General features: G+C 38.8%; 2 protein-coding genes across 10 annotated transcripts in view; both read left to right on the forward strand.

Annotated features, from left to right (window-relative positions):
* LOC144006556 (rap1 GTPase-activating protein 2-like) overlaps window positions 1–7,920 on the forward strand; it is a 27,035-nt gene extending 19,115 nt beyond the window's left edge. For 6 of the 8 annotated variants that reach the window (XM_077505453.1, XM_077505455.1, XM_077505450.1 and 3 more), the window contains 16 exons: window positions 95–148; window positions 232–315; window positions 391–491; window positions 1,196–1,325; window positions 1,452–1,607; window positions 2,513–2,584; window positions 2,770–2,856; window positions 2,987–3,133; window positions 4,256–4,360; window positions 4,453–4,547; window positions 4,630–4,734; window positions 5,808–5,895; window positions 5,988–6,054; window positions 6,161–6,231; window positions 6,315–6,347; window positions 6,445–7,920. In XM_077505453.1, the coding sequence (XP_077361579.1) occupies window positions 95–148; window positions 232–315; window positions 391–491; window positions 1,196–1,325; window positions 1,452–1,607; window positions 2,513–2,584; window positions 2,770–2,856; window positions 2,987–3,133; window positions 4,256–4,360; window positions 4,453–4,547; window positions 4,630–4,734; window positions 5,808–5,895; window positions 5,988–6,054; window positions 6,161–6,231; window positions 6,315–6,326 (1,374 nt within the window). In that variant the 3' untranslated portion in view covers window positions 6,327–6,347; window positions 6,445–7,920. The remainder of the gene's footprint in view (window positions 1–94; window positions 149–231; window positions 316–390; window positions 492–1,195; window positions 1,326–1,451; window positions 1,608–2,512; window positions 2,585–2,769; window positions 2,857–2,986; window positions 3,134–4,255; window positions 4,361–4,452; window positions 4,548–4,629; window positions 4,735–5,807; window positions 5,896–5,987; window positions 6,055–6,160; window positions 6,232–6,314; window positions 6,348–6,444) is intronic. The other 2 variants (XM_077505454.1, XM_077505452.1) reach the window with 2 other exon arrangements.
* A 507-nt stretch (window positions 7,921–8,427) lies between these two features.
* On the forward strand, window positions 8,428–16,612 carry ncbp3 (nuclear cap binding subunit 3). 2 transcript variants are annotated; one of them, XM_077505447.1, is made up of 13 exons: window positions 8,428–8,784; window positions 10,360–10,425; window positions 10,516–10,621; window positions 10,693–10,818; window positions 11,006–11,143; window positions 11,216–11,343; window positions 11,432–11,540; window positions 11,617–11,716; window positions 12,614–12,723; window positions 12,815–13,136; window positions 14,413–14,564; window positions 14,664–14,846; window positions 15,568–16,612. In XM_077505447.1, the coding sequence occupies exons 1-13, from the start codon at window positions 8,482–8,484 to the stop codon at window positions 15,909–15,911; spliced, it is 2,187 nt and encodes a 728-aa protein (XP_077361573.1). In that variant the 5' UTR covers window positions 8,428–8,481; the 3' UTR covers window positions 15,912–16,612. The 2 variants fall into 2 exon arrangements, with proteins under 2 accessions (XP_077361573.1, XP_077361574.1); XM_077505448.1 differs by having other exon boundaries at window positions 8,428–8,667.
* Window positions 16,613–16,883: the final 271 nt, after the last annotated feature.

The following is a 16,883-nucleotide window of genomic DNA, read 5'->3' on the forward strand; positions in this document are numbered from 1 at the left end:
AGGGTACTTTCACAGTGTCGGAAACTTCGGTTGTTTTCGAAAACGTTTTAAGGGGAAAATAAGTTTTGATGAATTTTTTTTCTTGATCCCGCAGCTGCTGTGCGACGACGCAGCCGCTCTCCGTTTCAGTCCTGTCCTCTACCCGAAGGTGAAGCTTGACCGACGCAATTGCTTAGCGATCGGCGGGACTGACGAGTTGATTCTTTTTTCGTGTTGTGCGCGTCTCGCAAGGCGTCTCAGCTGATTGTCAACTACGACGAACACGAGGTCAACAGCACCTTCAAGTTTGGAGTCGTTTTCCAACGCTTTGGACAGGTAAAAAAACAAAAACAGGCAGTACTTCACGTTTTAATAGCGAGAACGCAATAGCTTGTTGCGTGTGTCGGGCAGGTGTCGGAGGAGGAGCTGTTCAGGAACAACGAGGAAACGCCGGCGTTCCAAGAGTTCCTGCAGCTGCTGGGCGACACGGTGGAGCTGCAGGACTTTAAAGGGTTAGTTGAGAACTCATCCTCCAAACCCAAAAACGTGTAAATACGTGTTTTAATACTTTGTCCTTCACTCCCAATAACGTATTTATACGTTATTTTGTATGGTTTTTTTGTTTTTTGTTTTTTTTTAATGCAAGAGCATACAGAAGAATTTGATGCAGCTTCGAGCATGAAGAGGTGGTTAAAGAATTTTTTTTTTGTTAGTTTTAGTGAAAATAACCTTGGTTGCAACAAGCTCTTTTTGTCAGCGTTTTCACCAGGAATGGGAATAATGATGAAACTTAGCTATATTCTAATGCTCATTGCTGCAATTAGATTTGGAATCAGATACAAATATACTTTTTTTTTTTCCTGCTGAAAGAAGATACTCTCATATTTCTTTTAGTGAGTTCTTTCTTTTTTTGTAGCAATAGAACACAATATTCTGTGGGCCTTGCGAAATCAGTCACAATCCAGTGTCCAACTGTTTCGAGCATTCAGTTTGCCGCATTCCCACACAATTTCTGAGGAAATTGCACTTATTATGTATTTATTTTGCAGTCTCGCTGACTATTAGAAGCAGTTTTCAGTCCCCATAATGATAAATAAATATCTTATTACAATGTGCATCAAAACGGTGCATTATTGTTCAAAAAACACTTCAAAAGTCAATTTTGAAAAATGTGTACCCTTTTCAAGTCGATTTTGACAGACCGCTCGTGTCGCAGGTTTCGGGGGGGTCTGGATGTGTCCCACGGCCAGACGGGTTCTCAGTCCGTGTACACGGTCCACAGAGAGCAGGAAGTCATGTTCCACGTCTCCACCAAGCTGCCCTTCACCGAGGGAGACACCCAGCAGGTAGACATCGAACACCCGGCGACACGTTGACCCTAAAACACGGGCAAAAGTCATCATGGGTGGGCGTGTCACATGTTCAGCTTTTTTTTCCTACAAGTTCCAAGTCTGTGTTTGATCCGCCTGCAGCTCCAGAGGAAGCGTCACATCGGGAACGACATCGTCGCCGTGGTGTTCCAGGAGGAGGCCACGCCCTTCGTGCCGGACATGATCGCCTCCAACTTTTTGCACGCCTTCGTCCTCGTGCAGGCCGAGGACGCGTGCTCGCACAACACCAGCTACAAGGTACTGGCCGAGCGAGTTCGCGACGCGTCGCGGGTGCTCAAGCTATGTCATCTAATTGAATGTATAAATAAATAATAATAATTTCATAAATATGTAATAATAAATAATGTCAATGTAATAATAAATAATAATAATTTGTCCTAAATAAAAAAAAGAATGTACGTATGTATGTATGTAATAAAAAAAATCAATAAATAAAAAAAATTAAAAAATAAAAAATAAAAGTTAAGACAATAAAACAAAAAATACGATAGAAAAATAAATCAAAATAAAATAAATAAATAAATAAATAAATAAATAAATAAATAATAGAATGTATGTAATAAATAAAAAAATACTGTACGTATAGTATGGTGAGTAATAAAAAAAATAAATAAAATAAAAATTCAAATGAAATAAAATAAAAAAAATAAAGTAAAAAATACTATCAAAAAATAAATAAAAATGAATAAATAAAATAAATGAATGTATGTAATAAATAAATAAACATAATGTACATATGTATGCATGTAATAAAAAACTATAAATAAAGTCAAAATATATTTTTTTAAATAAAAAAAATCAAATAAAAAAGTACAATAAAAAAAACGAAATTAATAAATAAATAATTGAAAGTATGTAATAAATAAAAAAGCATGTATGTATGTATGAATGTAATAAAAAATAAATAAATACAATAAAAATACACATATTTAAAAATAAACTAAAAAAAATTAATTAATTCATGTATGTAATAAATAAAAAATAATGTATTTATGTATGTATGTATGTAATAAAAAATAAAAAATATAACATGGAAATAAAGATAATTAAAAGAAATAAAAACTAAAATAAAAATAAAGATAATAAAAACTAACTAACTAACTAAATAAACAAATAGATAATTGAATGCATGTGATTGGCAGGTGTCTGTGACAGCGCGAGAGGATGTGCCGCCATTTGGCCCGCCTCTCCCAAATCCAGCTGTTTTCAAGAAGGTGAGAAAATCTCGCTTTTGGTCGTTTTGAAATCAATTCAAAATGGTCCCGATTCCGAAACCTTGCATGTTGTCAAGTCATCTTGGATACGATCCAGCCCACCCGCGCACCCAATGAGGACAATCCGATATCAAAAATGTGTGTTTGGATCATGTGAAGTGCTAACAGACTGTCTGTCATTCAAGGGCCCAGAGTTTCGGGAGTTTCTCCTCACGAAGCTCATCAACGCCGAGCTGGCCTGTTACAAGAGCGTCCGCTTCGCCCGACTGGAGGTCATTCTGCCTTGGCCGGACCACAGAATGAACAATTAAAGGCGTTTCTTGACTCTGTGGTGTTCCGCAGGGCTCCGTTCCAGAGCCTCACCTTCATGACGTGTATTTTGCTGTTTTTTGTTTGGTTAAGGAGCGGACCAGGGCGGCCCTGTTGGACACCCTCCACGACGAGCTCCAGAGACGCTCGCACAGAATGCTGGGATTGACGTCGACTCTCGATGAGGAGGCGCGGGCTGAAAATGGACACGCCCATGGAGGCCTACTGGAATCCATCAAGGTCACTCAAAATGCTGGATTGGTGACCCCTGTCATCTTTTAACAATACAGTACATTTGGAGCGTGGCATTTGCTAAAATAGTTATGGAGGAACAAAACGGCCAACATTTAAAATAAAAAAAATGAGATTCAAAAATCTAAATAAATATAAAAATAAAGTAAACACACTTTTTATATCTATTTTATGAATAATGTGTTTTTTTACTGCATAAATAAATAAATACAAAAATGTAAAAATAAGATTTAAAAAATAAATATAAAAATAAAGTAAACACACTTTTTTATGTTTATTTTATGAATAATGTGTTTTTTTTACTGCATAAATAAATAAATAAATAAATACAAAAATGTAAAAATAAGATTTAAAAAATAAATATAAAAATAAAGTAAACACACTTTTTATATCTATTTTATGAATAATGTGTTTTTTTTACTGCATAAATAAATAAATACAAAAATGTAAAAATAAGATTTAAAAAATAAATATAAAAATACAGTAAACACACTTTTTTATGTTTATTTTATGAATGAAATTGTGTGTTTACTGCATAAATAAATAAATAAATAAAATTAAAAATACATAAAAGTTAAAATAAATACAAAAATAGAAAAATGAGATTCAAAAAATATAAAATGAAGTAAACACACATTTTTATATTTATTTCATGAATAAAATGTGTGTTTACTGCATAAATAAATAAATACAAAAATTAAAAATGAGATTAAAACTGAATATAAAGTAAATGTGCGTTTATTTTTATATTTGTTTTTATTTATTGAATCCTGTTTTTTAATTTTTGTATTTCTTTTTTATTTTATGTATTTGTTTATGCATATATATATGTAGTTGTTTTTATTTGTATTTCTATTTAATTGTTAATATATTTGTTTTAATATGTCTTTATTTTCACTTTTTTTCATTTATCTATTTATTTTTAATTTGGGCAGTTTTGCTCCCCCATAATCGTATCTTCTGCAGTCTCTGGCTTTTATTGAAGCTCGGATCATATTTTCATTTGACAAAAATCTTGCAGCATATGATGAAAATGTCAAAGGTCATTGAGCGTGTGAGATCTTCCGAAAGGTGACGCGTCTTTCACGTCCGTCCGTCCGTCCGTTTCAGAGGGCCATGCGAGGGCGCAGCGTCTCCATGGAGACGATGTCAAGGGGTGTCGGGGGGATGCCCACCAGCTTGAGCGGCGGCGGCTTGGCGCATATCAGCGCTGAGGTGAGCAAAAGCGTCCGATCTCCTGCGGCGCTTTCTCGATTTTTGATGCTTGAATAATAATTCAGATTTGCGTTTGTTGCAATTTATTCCAGCAGTGCAACGTGAAATCTCCAGTCAAACGACGATCTGGTCTGTTCCCTCGATTGTTGAGCATCGACAGCCAAACGGACAAGCACAGCCAGAGGAGGTAACCGCCCACTTTCGAAGCATTTTCATAAATAAGCCTGCAAAAAAAATAATAAATGTCGGCTATACTTTGCTTGGATCAGTTTCCTCGGTGACCAGAGGAGCTTCGATGGTTGCCAGCCGATGTTGGAGGTCAAGTCGGAGCTGCCGTCCAATCCCAGCTCTCCGGAGGCGGGGCAACGAGACAGGTGTGTGCGTGTGGGCTTTCCCAATACCAATTTCCAGCATTTTTTTTCATCAAGTGCTTTTTCTTTTTTTTCTTTTTTTTGTCAAAACATCCAAAGCATCAAGAATTAAATGAGCTCGTTTGTGGATCCAAATTAGTGTTCATTTTAGCCGCCATTTTTTTTGTAATTGAGTCTTAGTTTTAGTCCAATTTCCAATCACGCTTGTTAGTTTTTATTTTAATCATAGTTATTCGACCTCATCCCGTTTTTATTGATTCCATTTTTAGTTGACTATAAATTGAGCGTTTTAGTCCAAGAAAACATCATTTTATTCATCTAGATTTAGTCAACAAAAACTGTCTACAATTTTAGTGAAGTTTTAGTCAATCTTTTTTTTTTTTGGCAGTAGATTATGTTGAAAATTTTGGATCTAATATTATTTCATATTAAATTTTCAATAATTTTTTGGATGAAAAGCTACACACAATTAAAGTATATCAACAAGTGGCTATTGTGGCCACATATAAATAATTATGCATTATTTGCATTGTCCAGTAACCAGGAGGTCATCGTTTCATAATTTATCTCTCAATTTACTTCATAAAGCATTCCACATGTATTCAAATCTTAGCATTTAGCTATTAGCATTCTCGCGCAATTTCTCCACAAATTGCACTTAGTCTAGTTCGTCTCGTTTTTGTTCCTGAACTAAAACTAAATTGTCCATAAATTTTACTCCAGTTTTTATGAAGTGAAGTACATTTATTCATTCGTCGACAAAAATACATACCGATTTTATCCCAATTATTGTTTATTAATGAAGGTTTTAGTCTCGTCTAATCTAGTTTTAGTCCGGTGAAAAATTACGCATTGACAAAATGATTTTTGTTTAGTTTTCATTGACGAAATGAACACTAATCCAAATCCAATTGACCGACTCGGGCTCCGTCCGAAGCAAGCAACAAACAAACAACAAACATTTTCATTTACGGAAGCAGCACTTCAATCACAACAAAGCGGTTTCCCTGCATAATTTGCCAGCCATCTGATTATTTTCACTGATTTTGTTTTGTTTTGTTCTCCTTAATTGACAGAATTTGCCTGAAGAAGGATAGCAGTAAAATTTCCAGATCCACTTCGAGCACGTGCACCTTCAGCCTCCCCGCGGACGACACTCACCTGGTCAGACAAACACAGTTAACCAAAAAAAAAAAAGGGAACATTTTTCCCTCCGAAGCAAAAACAATTTGGATGTTCTGCTCTGTCTTCTGCAGCTTGTTCATTCTGTGACAGGAGAAGGTCAAAGTTCAAGTCCGCTCAGCGTCTGTCGCAGCCCCACAGGTGGACAGCTTGACAAAACCGGCACCGTGTTCCTTTCGTTTCATCTCTTACGACAATTTGATATTTACGTGTGAAATGACCGTTCTCATTTTTCGTCACCTTTCAGAGATGAAAAACAAAAACTCGCCGCGATCCAACCTCAAGTTTCGTTTTGACAAGCTGAGCCACTCCGCCGCGGTAAGTCGCACTTTTTTTGTGGCTGGCTTGTGTTGTTGTTGTTTTTTTCGTTGACGTTAGCACCTCTTTGTCTGCTTTGCTAGCAGGGACACTAGACTGGAAGGACCAAAGAAAAGGTACATGTGCAATTGAAACGTTAGCCCATCTTTTACCTCTTAAAACGAATTCCGACATGTTTTCTTTTTTTCTTTTTGATGAATTATGTTGAACCAGGAAAGCGGGTTCATCTGCCAGAATGGCAGCCGGCGCCGAAACTTTTGTTACGTGGCTTCGGTCACTCCCAGGCGGTCTCGCCATCACTTGTGATTACGATCGCTTCATTCGCACGTTGCGATTCAGCCCCCATGAAGAGAACGACGACGTCACAGCGCCTCCACTGGCTTGGAGGCGAATAACTGCTTCCCCAAGGGGAGCGAGAGCTCACGCAAGGAAACACCATCTGGAGAATTTGACGCCAAGATGAGCTAATTCCATCATTCTGCTCTTTTCTTTTCTTTTTCCTGTTCCATTTTCAAATGTATTGTAAAACAATGGCCCAAATACTGCAGTTATCAGCACCTTATGATCCAATTCTGATCAGTTGAAGTGAAAAGTTTGTTGTAACGCAAAGTCAATTGCGTGATCAGGGATAGAAACGAATGAGGGTGTAACACTGAAAAATGTATTTTTTTTGTGTGGAATATAATCGACTCATAAATGACATGCAGCACTTTCCCACTGAAGCATTCCCACACAATTTCTGGAGAAATTGCACTCAGTCTAGTTGTGGGAATGCTGAAGCATTCCCACATATGTTATTATCATTTTTATTCTCCACACTTTTTTTTTTTTTTTTTGCCACATAACAACTCCCACATAATACTTCCAATTAGCAATGTTCAAATTTCAACTAGAGTAAAAAAAAATCACGCCTCCCGGAGTATATATTGTCTGATTCCACATTACTTACAATATTTGCACAATTTACTTCATAAAGCCTTCCACATGCATTCACATCTTAGCATTCAGCTGTCAGCATTCCCACGCAATTTCTCCAGAAATTGCACTTAGTCTTAGTTCATAAAGGAAATGTCATTCCTGGAGCAAGACATTTTTACAGCTACCCTGCGTTGCAGTATATGATTTGAAATCATCTTGTTTGACACTTTGTGCAAAAAAATAAAACTACAAGTTGGGCTGCCATTTCAAGCAAAAAAAAAAAAAAAGGTTCATAGAAAATGCTGGTGCACTACAAAAAAGTGCTTCTTCCCCAAGCAGGTGTTTAAACCAGGGGTCCTCAAACTTAACATAATTGTCCTAAACAAAGGTAGGTATAGGTAATTAATTGATCCTCAAAAGTCAATACGACATAAACGCTAATTTATTCCAAAATATTTTACGGGTTACCCCAGTTTGAAAACCACTGGTCTAAACGTCAACAATGTACAAAACGTCTTTTGCACTGAAAGCACAACGTGTCCCTCATGTCTGCTGATGTTCCTGCATCCTCCCACATGCATTTGGAGAGGACGATCAAATGTAGCATGTTTGTTTCCGTCCCGCGTCCTTTCATCCGGATTGAGATTGTTATCGTTTGTGTGTTTCTTTTCATAAAAAATGTTGATTTCCATCAATCCTAAATGCACTGTACAGGAGTAAAATGTAAAAAAAAATAGACAACAAAAGTCATTAAAGTTACATTAAAAATCAGTTTTTGTTGTGACGTTCAATGGCAATTCATGCAATAGGATGTTAATTGTAAGATTGTGACGTTAGGTCATTTGGCTCAAACTGGTATCCCCATGCATGAATCAGTACCCAAGAAGAAACGATCGTGTGGCAAAAAAAAAGTTGGTGAACCCTGATTTAGAACAATTCAAAATCAACAGTTACTGCATCTAATTACCCTACCATGTTAAAGAAGGTCGCTCTGTGATTGTTCCGGTTATTTTTTTATTTTAATTTTATTATTTTTTTTTACACACAATAATTTGTCAGCGGGAGCGGTACAAGATTGTATTTATTTATTTATTTATTTATTTATTTATTTATTTATTATGGGGAGGAGCATCTTGCGAGAAGCAATGTTCGGAGTCCCTTGGAAGAAAAAATACATAAATAACGATACCAGTTGGTGGCGGTAAAGCACCAATACATTGTTTTTAAACCGCCATGAGACAACAAATAGATGTAGAAGAAGACCAACCAGCCAATCGCAGCAGCAGCGGGAGGCTGGCCGTCGTTCACGTTCGCTTGTTCGCAGCAAGTGTCATGGCGGCGGCGCGCAGCTTGCGGGCGTCGGTGAAATCGGACAGCGGCTCCGACCGCTCCGACTCGGAGTCGGACTCCGAGTCCGACAAAGGTGGCCGCGAGGCCGAACCCATGGAGGTGGAGGAGGGCGAGCTGGAGGATGCCGAAGACGTCTCGGTCAACCGTTCCCTGAAGGAGCTTCTACCGGTCGGTTGTCCTCCGAGTTTGGGCCTCGCCAGACGCGGCGCTGGCGTCTTTTGCGTCCCGGGGAACTGCGAGGGTCTCGTCCGGCGACTCGTTCTCGACACAGGAGAACACTCGCTGGTTGTTGTAAACATCATTTTATTGTATAATTTTTTATTTTATTTCTTAGGGGGTCACGTTGAGACGTGGCTGGTAGAATCAAGTCACGCGTTTTGTCACTTGTTGCTCGTTAGCGTCCATCCTGCGGCGTTGCCTCCAAACGCGAATCGAAAAAAAAAATGCACTTTCAACATTCGCCGCATGTTCAAGAGCTAATTTCTCATATTTTTCCTGACACCGTTACACAATTTCGTTGTGTTGTCCAACGGACGCTCATTCGGCTTATTCATAGTCAGTATTTTGTGTTATTGTTTACATGTTTGTACGGCTTTGTCAAGGTAATTGCTTTCCTTTAATTGCTTGTGACTGAGAATTTAATCGTTTGGTGTGTTCATGTAAGGGTTTCAGATAAACATTTTCATTTGTACTGACTGAGTTGAGTGTTTTTTTATTTTTTTTATTTTTTATGCGATGTACTGTCCACACGAGGATGAGTCCGGATTTTTGTGACGTTTTGTTCACTTGAACTTACTTGGTGGACAAGGGGTTAAATTTTACATTTTTGATTATGGCTGGTACATTTTTTATTCATTGGATTATAGGGATGTAACCATAACGGCAATATCGTGATATCCTCCTGACTACCAGCAATTCAAATTTGTCCACTGTAGTGGACCTTTTTAAACCTGAGTATCTCCCACCCAGTGCATACGATTGAACTAACTCCTTTTGTGCTCTATAGAGGACATTCAGAGCTTTCCAATGATAGCACATGTGTAGGAGTGGGGCTTTGCTACCTTTGTTTGCGTCATAAAAGAAAATGGCTTCCCTCAGTACAAGCACTTTTAGGGAAGAGGAAAAGTAAGTGGACTTATTGAACAAATTGAGGCTTTAAATGTTGTTAGCATGTTTTCTATAAGACTCTTAAGAACACATTAAAGTATTGTTTGAATTATCTTAACTGTATTTGAGCCTAGCATTTAAGTTTGAAAAAATGTCCTCTGTACTCTGTAGTGGACACATCATAGCTTAAAAATAAACCCTTTTTTTTTTATTTTTATAAATACATTCTTTTGCAGTATTCCAGTTACTTCACAAAGATTGGGGAATATCAAAATAAACATGATTGGGCGGTTTAATTTTCACGAGGCATGTTTTGGCCCTTCTATGTTTAAAATCCATGATAACGGTCAGATGATATGTGTAATATACTTGTGAACAGAGTTAATATGTGGAGGAACTCAATTTATTGTATTTATTTATATAATTTCTTATTTAATTTAATTATTAGTTAATTATATTAATAGTAAAAAACAATTATCAATTAATTGTAATGCTTGTATTAGTGCCTCAGTTATTTATATATATTTTTTATATATATAATATTTCTATTTTTATATTTTTCATTGCTGTAATGTAACAAAACACAATAGTGTGTACGTGTTGTATGAGGTCATTTTTTTATTTTTTACAATATTGTAACCTCCTTTTGTATCACCAACCTTCCCACAATATTGTGATAATTATCGTATCGTGACCTTCATATCGTAATAATATATAGGTTGTTAATATATTGGTCATTTTTTCCGCTCGCAGGATACGAGCAGGCGCTACGAGAATAAAGCCGGAGCCTTCATCACCGGGATTGACGTCAATTCAAAGGTTAAAAAAAAAAAAAAAAAAGTCAAAATGCTCCACATGCATTCTTCTGCGGTTCAACGTCGACTGATGAGTCGATTGCGCTTCCGCCAGGAGGCCATCGAGAGGAAAGAGAAGCGAGCGAGGCGCTTTCACTTCCACGGGGAGGCGAGCGCCACTCAGCGCAACATCTTCCTGGATAAAGATGCCGTGAGAAAAGGTGAGACCAGAATGAAAGGGAAACCGTAGCGGTTGTCCTGAATATTTTGTCTGACCGTCCGTGTCTTCAAGCCATCCCCAAAGTGCGACTGGAGGCCGTCCACGTCATGGGTGTCGACGACATGAGCACACAGGACGTTTTCGGGTACTTTAAGGAATATCCGCCCGCGCACATCGAGTGGATCGACGACACTTCCTGTGAGCACGCTCCTCGTTACCACAAATGTTTTCCTACAGTGCATATTTACCCCTTTTAGATTCGTTTCCAGATTTGTTAAAGGAACAGTGTGTATAATTTAGCACCATCTAGTGGTGGACTGATTATAAAAACCCACTGTTAATTTCAGTAATATAAAAAAAAAAAAGTCCTCCCGTTATTCCCCAGGCAATGTGGTTTGGCTGGATGACAACACGGCCATCCGAGCGTTCATCAACACCAGCCGCATGGCCGAGCGGCACGCCGCCGCCGCCGCCGTCACAGATGAGGAGCGCGCCGCCCAGCCGCCGGGCAAGCCCAGCAAAAGTCAGTCAAGCGGCAAACCATTTGTTGACAAGATCAGAGAGCAAAATGTGTTGAAGGGACGTTTGATCGCAGGTCGTCTGAGTCAAGGGTCGGACGACGACGACGACGACGACGACGATGAAGTTGAAGAGGCGGACGAAGATGTGAAGAAGGGCGGCGAGGAGAGCACGAAAGACAGCGAGGGCGAAGACGAGCGCACGGTAACAGACGCTTAAGACGCTTTTCACACGTGAAAAATTGTTCCCGGGAATATTTGTGTTGATTTTTATTTTTTTTCTTGTCCGTCAGGGCGACGACCTGTCACGGGCCGAGAGAGAATCTCTGCTGAGGAACGAGCCGCGTTCCGCCATCAAACCCTTCAAAGGGAACAAGATCCTTCTTCGTTTTGCCACCGAAGGTCTGTTGCATCTGCACGTGAGCGAGCGTCCGACGCGTAATCGAGGATTTTATTTTTTTTTAATGTTGGATTTCAGACGACAAGAAGGAACTGGGGGCCGCCCGGCGAAGTCGCTACTACATGAAGTACGGGAACCCCAACTACGGAGGCATGAAGGGGATACTCAGCAACTCCTGGTGGGGTAAAACTGTCCACTTCCCAAAACTGTCGAATATTAACTTTATATTAATATTGTAAATATCATATTTCAAACCCAGCTTCTAACATTCGCCCTAAAAAAATAGAATATTTTTGAAAAAGTAGGGCTTGGTTTTCGTGCTGTCACTATCAAATATTTTTAGAATCCATCTATCAATGATTCAATTGATTAATTGACTAATCGGTTTCATTGTAGTATTGCATTAAAATGTATTGTAAAATAATTTTTTCCCTCCTGATTACGGTTTATTAACCAGTGATTGGTGTTTATTACATACATTGTATTTGCACAAATCACTGAACAATTACTGTTGCTATGCTGAAATTGCAGGATTTAGAAAAATTAAATTAAAATAGTTGTCCATTAAATTGATTACTTGATTATTCATTATTATGATTATCATAATTTTGTGTTGATTATTGTTATTTTTTATTTCTTGATCAGGGTTTCACTTCTTTCTGTACCCTTTCATGTATTTTTATTTTTTTTAAAGAATGAATATTGAAATGAAATTGAATCGATTTAATTTTGACAGCTCTACTTTGTTTAAAAAAAAATGATACTGTAAATCAATATCAAATGGATTTTCGTATTCATAGTAGGGCCCACATGGCGAGACACAACCAATCGGATCGATTTGCTGTCTATATAAGCCTGTCTGAGAAGGGTGTGTTTTTGTCGGATTATTACCTCTGTTCCTCTGTGCAACTCCACCGCCCAAGTTAGCTTTGCGTCTCGTGATTTTCGATACATTCCTGTTGTTTCTCGTTTAGTCCATTTTGTTGTACGCCTCAATAAAGAGTTAAAATCTTCTTTGTGTCCTCCCATAAATTCACGCTGCTTGTCTCGTGTGCGTGTGTGTGGTTTTCCTCAGGAAGAGGAGATTCCACAACCGACGGATCCAACGAGACGTCATCAAGAGCAAGAAGCCTCTCATCGGCGACAGCATGGGACACACGCCACCGTACACGCACCGACACTCCGGTACAAAAAAAACGAACAAACGAAACAGTCGCACAACAAAACAGGAAAGTTTCAGGTCAGGACGACTGCTAAAACTTTCTACCAAACGCAGCCGACCTGGTCAACCTCCCCGAGGAGCCCATCAAGGAGGAGGAGGAGGAAGACGAGGAGGAGGACGACTACGCCGACGAGGACATGGACTCGGACGAGCGGGTGGTGGAGTTCAAAGAGAAAGGAGGCGACAAGTCCTCGCGGCCGTCATCGGCGGCGGCGGAGACCCGCCGCAGGCCGGCGCGCTCGCCGTCGCCGTGGTCCGAATCGGACGAGATGGATTACGATCTGGAGCTGAAGATGATCTCCACGCCGTCGCCCAAGAAGAGCAAGAAGATGACCATGTACGCCGACGAGCTGGAGGGACAGCTCAGGAGCATCAGGTCGGGACGTCGGCGCGTTTCCCATCGGGCAGTATTTGACGCGGTTCGCTTGAGAAAGTAATCCGATGACTTCTTTAGAAGCAACGTATTGACAGATGACGGGCTTTTAAAGTAAGTTGGTCTAAAAGTTATTTGCAGCAGCTGCGCAAGACACAATCGTACAATAAGGATACACCGATTATCGGCCAGGCCGATTATTGGTGCCGATATTTGGCATTTTGACAAATATCGGCATCGGCCTTTTTTTATGAATGTGAACAGAGAACTTTTCATTTACATATTTATTTACATTTCCACTTTATAAAATGATGCTGACACTGGGAACTCCCGGCACTTTATTTATAAAAATAAAAATAAATAAATAATAAATAAAATTGGATTATGTTGAAATTTGGGGAAATTTTATTTACAGTAGAAAACAATAATTGTTAAATGTATTTTTTTTGACATTTTTATTATATTTATTAATTATATTTTTATATGTTTAAAATTAAAAGATTTATTTTTTTGACGCAAATATTTTCTTTTACTGCAGATGAATATCGGCTTGTAATATCAGTTATTGGCCTGGGGCTACTTGATTATTGAAAAAAGATCACGATTAATTCAGTAATAATTGAAATCATGATTAATCAAACAATTTTATATTTTTGGGTATAAAACAAGACAATGATTAAACAAGTAAATAACACTAAATTATTTATTATTATTATTAATTATTATTATTATTATTATTATTATTTACGTTTCAAATAAAATTCTTTAATTATGAAAGTTCCTTTTGGACCAAACAACATTTATAAAATATTTTTTTATGATGAAAAAAAAAAAAAAAGGGGGTACAAATGCATAAATTCAAGTATGGTTTCCTTGTATAAACAAATATTGTCCATTGCAGTTATATTGCAGTTATAAAATTCAATAATTTCAATTAATCCTTTTTTTTTTATGATTATGGCAATTTTGTAATCGTGGAGTGTAATAATTGAAATTGTAATTGAAATTTGATTAATTGCACAGCCCGAATTGGCCTCATTGATTACTAATAATTAGTATATAATAAAAATAATAATAATAATAATTATTATTTATTTTTATTTATTTATTTATTTTCTTTTTCTGGGTATCAGCCTCTGCTACTGACCGGTTGAAAAGCCAAAGTGTTGGACAAAAAAAAAAAAAAAAAAAGCACTTGCGGTGATCCAAGTTGCAATAATGTTGTTGTCCATGTCGGCCTGTGCTGATCTCGTGTGTCTGTGTGTGTGGTCCCGCTCAGAAACCGTGTGGGGCAGTCGGCGTCACAAAGCCGCCGGGCCAAGTCGCCGTCCCCCGGCAAGGTGACGGACGTGCGGCAGCTGCTGGAGGAGAAGAGGCACGGCCTGTCTCAGCACAGACGGCAACCCCCGCTGGTCAACAGCGGGAAGACGGGTCAGTCGCCGACCCGCAAAAAAAAAAAAAAAATCAAAAAACTGCCCTTCAAGATGGCGGCTCAGCTTTCTTTTTTTTTTTTTTTACTCTTGTTTCTAGATGTCCGACAGCGGCTCGGGAAGAGGCGCTACTCGCCCGAAAGGGGGCGCTCTCACTCTCCCGCCTCCCCGAGAGACACGCCTCCCCCCGCCAGAGAGCCAATCAGTGACGTGCACCGCCGACTGGGCGTCGTCAGCCGGGACGGGGGCGGCTCGTCCAAGTCATCCAAAGACAGGAAGACAAGTGAGTCGCCAGGGTTTATTATTATACATTTGGAATTTTTCATTTTAGTTTTGATTGAAAATTACCATAATTTACACCCAACTGCAAATTGTCCATCCGTTTGCATTTTAACTCATTCAGTCCCAAAAATGTCTAAATACGTTTATTTCAATACTTTGTCAAGCACTCCCAAAAAATGTATTTACGTTTTTGTTTTTGTTTTTTTGTTTTTTTAATGTTTTTCTATGTTAGAGCATACATAAGGTTTGACGCAGCTTCTGACCTGAAGAAGTCACTTAAAGCAATGGTAGTTATTAGAAAAAAACAGCTAGCAGGTGGCAGCAGAGTATAAGAGATGAGCCAGGGCCATGTTGCAACAAGCTCTTTTTGTCAGTGTTTTCACCAGCAATGTGAATAATGATGAAACTTATTCTAATGCTAATTGCTGCAAAACGGAAACAGAGACATATTTACTTTTTTTTTTTCTGGATGAAAGAAGAGACTCTAAACTTTCTTTTGGTAGGTTTTATAGCCATAGAACACAATATTTTGTGGGCCTTGCAAAATCAGTCCAAATCCAGTAAGACAGCCAGGAGCGAAGGGGGTTGCTTCAGTCAAAATGGCTGCCAGTTAATGAAGGAAGCATGATATCGTCTTGTGTGGTCTTCAGTTTTGATTGACAATTTTGGGCGTAAATCTTCAAGAAACCTGATTTTTGAGTTGCGACGGCTCTTGCGCGCAGGCAGCCTCTGGAGCCGACTGGGCGGCAAAGAGGAAAAGGCGGCGAGTCGCCAGCGGGGTCCTCGCAGCGGCGGCAGCGGGTCGTCGGGACGGTCGTCGTCGTCGCGACGCGGCAGGAGACAGCGGCGAGCTAAGCGAGCGGAAGAAGAAGAGGAGAAGGAAAGGGAGTCTGAGGAAGGCGTCGGCGAGCAAGAAGACGATTCGACGGTGCAGAAGGCGTGGGGCGCCATCATCAAGCAGAAGCAGCGTCTCAGCCACAAGAAGATGAAGAAGAGCCGGCTGGACAACCTGCCGTCGCTGCAGATCGAGATCAGCCGCGACAGCAGCGACGACTCGGACGCTTGACGCCGATGAGTGACGTTCAGTGACATTCAAACGTTGTTGATATCTTCAATTCGCTTTTCTTTGTGAAGATTTCTGCCCGGGCAACATGGAGCGAGCCAATGCTGTTTTTTTTTCTGGACCATTCCCACACCAAGTTAATCAGCAAAGACTTTTTGATATAAGATAATCCATTTCGTGTCATGTGAAGCTTCTCAAATGGGACCTAATGTTTTATTTTATAACCATTAAATTGCCATTTGTGTGTGGAACAGCAACAAGGCCAGTTAGTCGAGAAGAACTGTTACAAAAAAAGTCCAAAACGATAAAATCACAATACTCATTTTGTGTAATGATGACGTTCTCCACCTCTGAGCTAGAAATTAGAGTTTTATGTACACATTCTTATGCTTATTGTCTTCTCCATGTCATTTTTTTTTATTTTTAAATATGCAAATTGTCCTGGACAACAAATTGGCATCACAATATGTCAATATCAGCTTTTGTTTTTTCATTTATGGAAATTGCAGTTGTAATAGATGAACCGTTTGACTTATTTGCGAGGCTCGGAATTCAAACAGGATTTACGTAACTTGCTAAAAGACTGTGACGTGAAAGTGCAGACAGCAATAAGATGGATTGACTTGATTTAACTTGAATGGATCAATAACAAACAGTTCTGCTTCAACCTGAAATAAAATGTGCTTTTTTGTTGTTTTTTTCCCCCCACTGACTCATTTGTGTTTGTGGTTAAAATCAGAGGCTCGCTTCAATTTGAACTCATTCAAATTATAACTTAAGTATGTTGTTTTATGTCATGAGAGGCAGCCATAATCTTTGTAGGTTTATTTATTTATTTTTATTTTTTTAACGCTTGTTCTGGTCACAATTAGATAAAGGGTATCTACTTTTGTCAGTAGGTGGCAGTGTATTAACGAAAATGCCATTTCGAAAACACCGGAAGCAAGTACAGTACTGTACAGCTTTTATTGTATT

This window comes from Festucalex cinctus, chromosome 18 (assembly GCF_051991245.1).
Source record: "Festucalex cinctus isolate MCC-2025b chromosome 18, RoL_Fcin_1.0, whole genome shotgun sequence".
Classification (NCBI taxonomy): Eukaryota; Metazoa; Chordata; class Actinopteri; order Syngnathiformes; family Syngnathidae; genus Festucalex; species Festucalex cinctus.

What these genes read in the sequence shown, in the direction of transcription:
- ncbp3 (XM_077505447.1), top strand. Translation starts at nt 8,482, where the DNA reads ATGGCGGCGGCGCGCAGCTTGCGGGCGTCGGTGAAATCGGACAGCGGC. An exon ending in ACACAGGAGAACACTCGCTG is followed by an intron (nt 8,785 to 10,359) that starts GTTGTTGTAAAC and finishes TTCCGCTCGCAG; the next exon opens with GATACGAGCAGGCGCTACGA. An exon ending in GCCGGGCAAGCCCAGCAAAA is followed by an intron (nt 11,144 to 11,215) that starts GTCAGTCAAGCG and finishes GTTTGATCGCAG; the next exon opens with GTCGTCTGAGTCAAGGGTCG.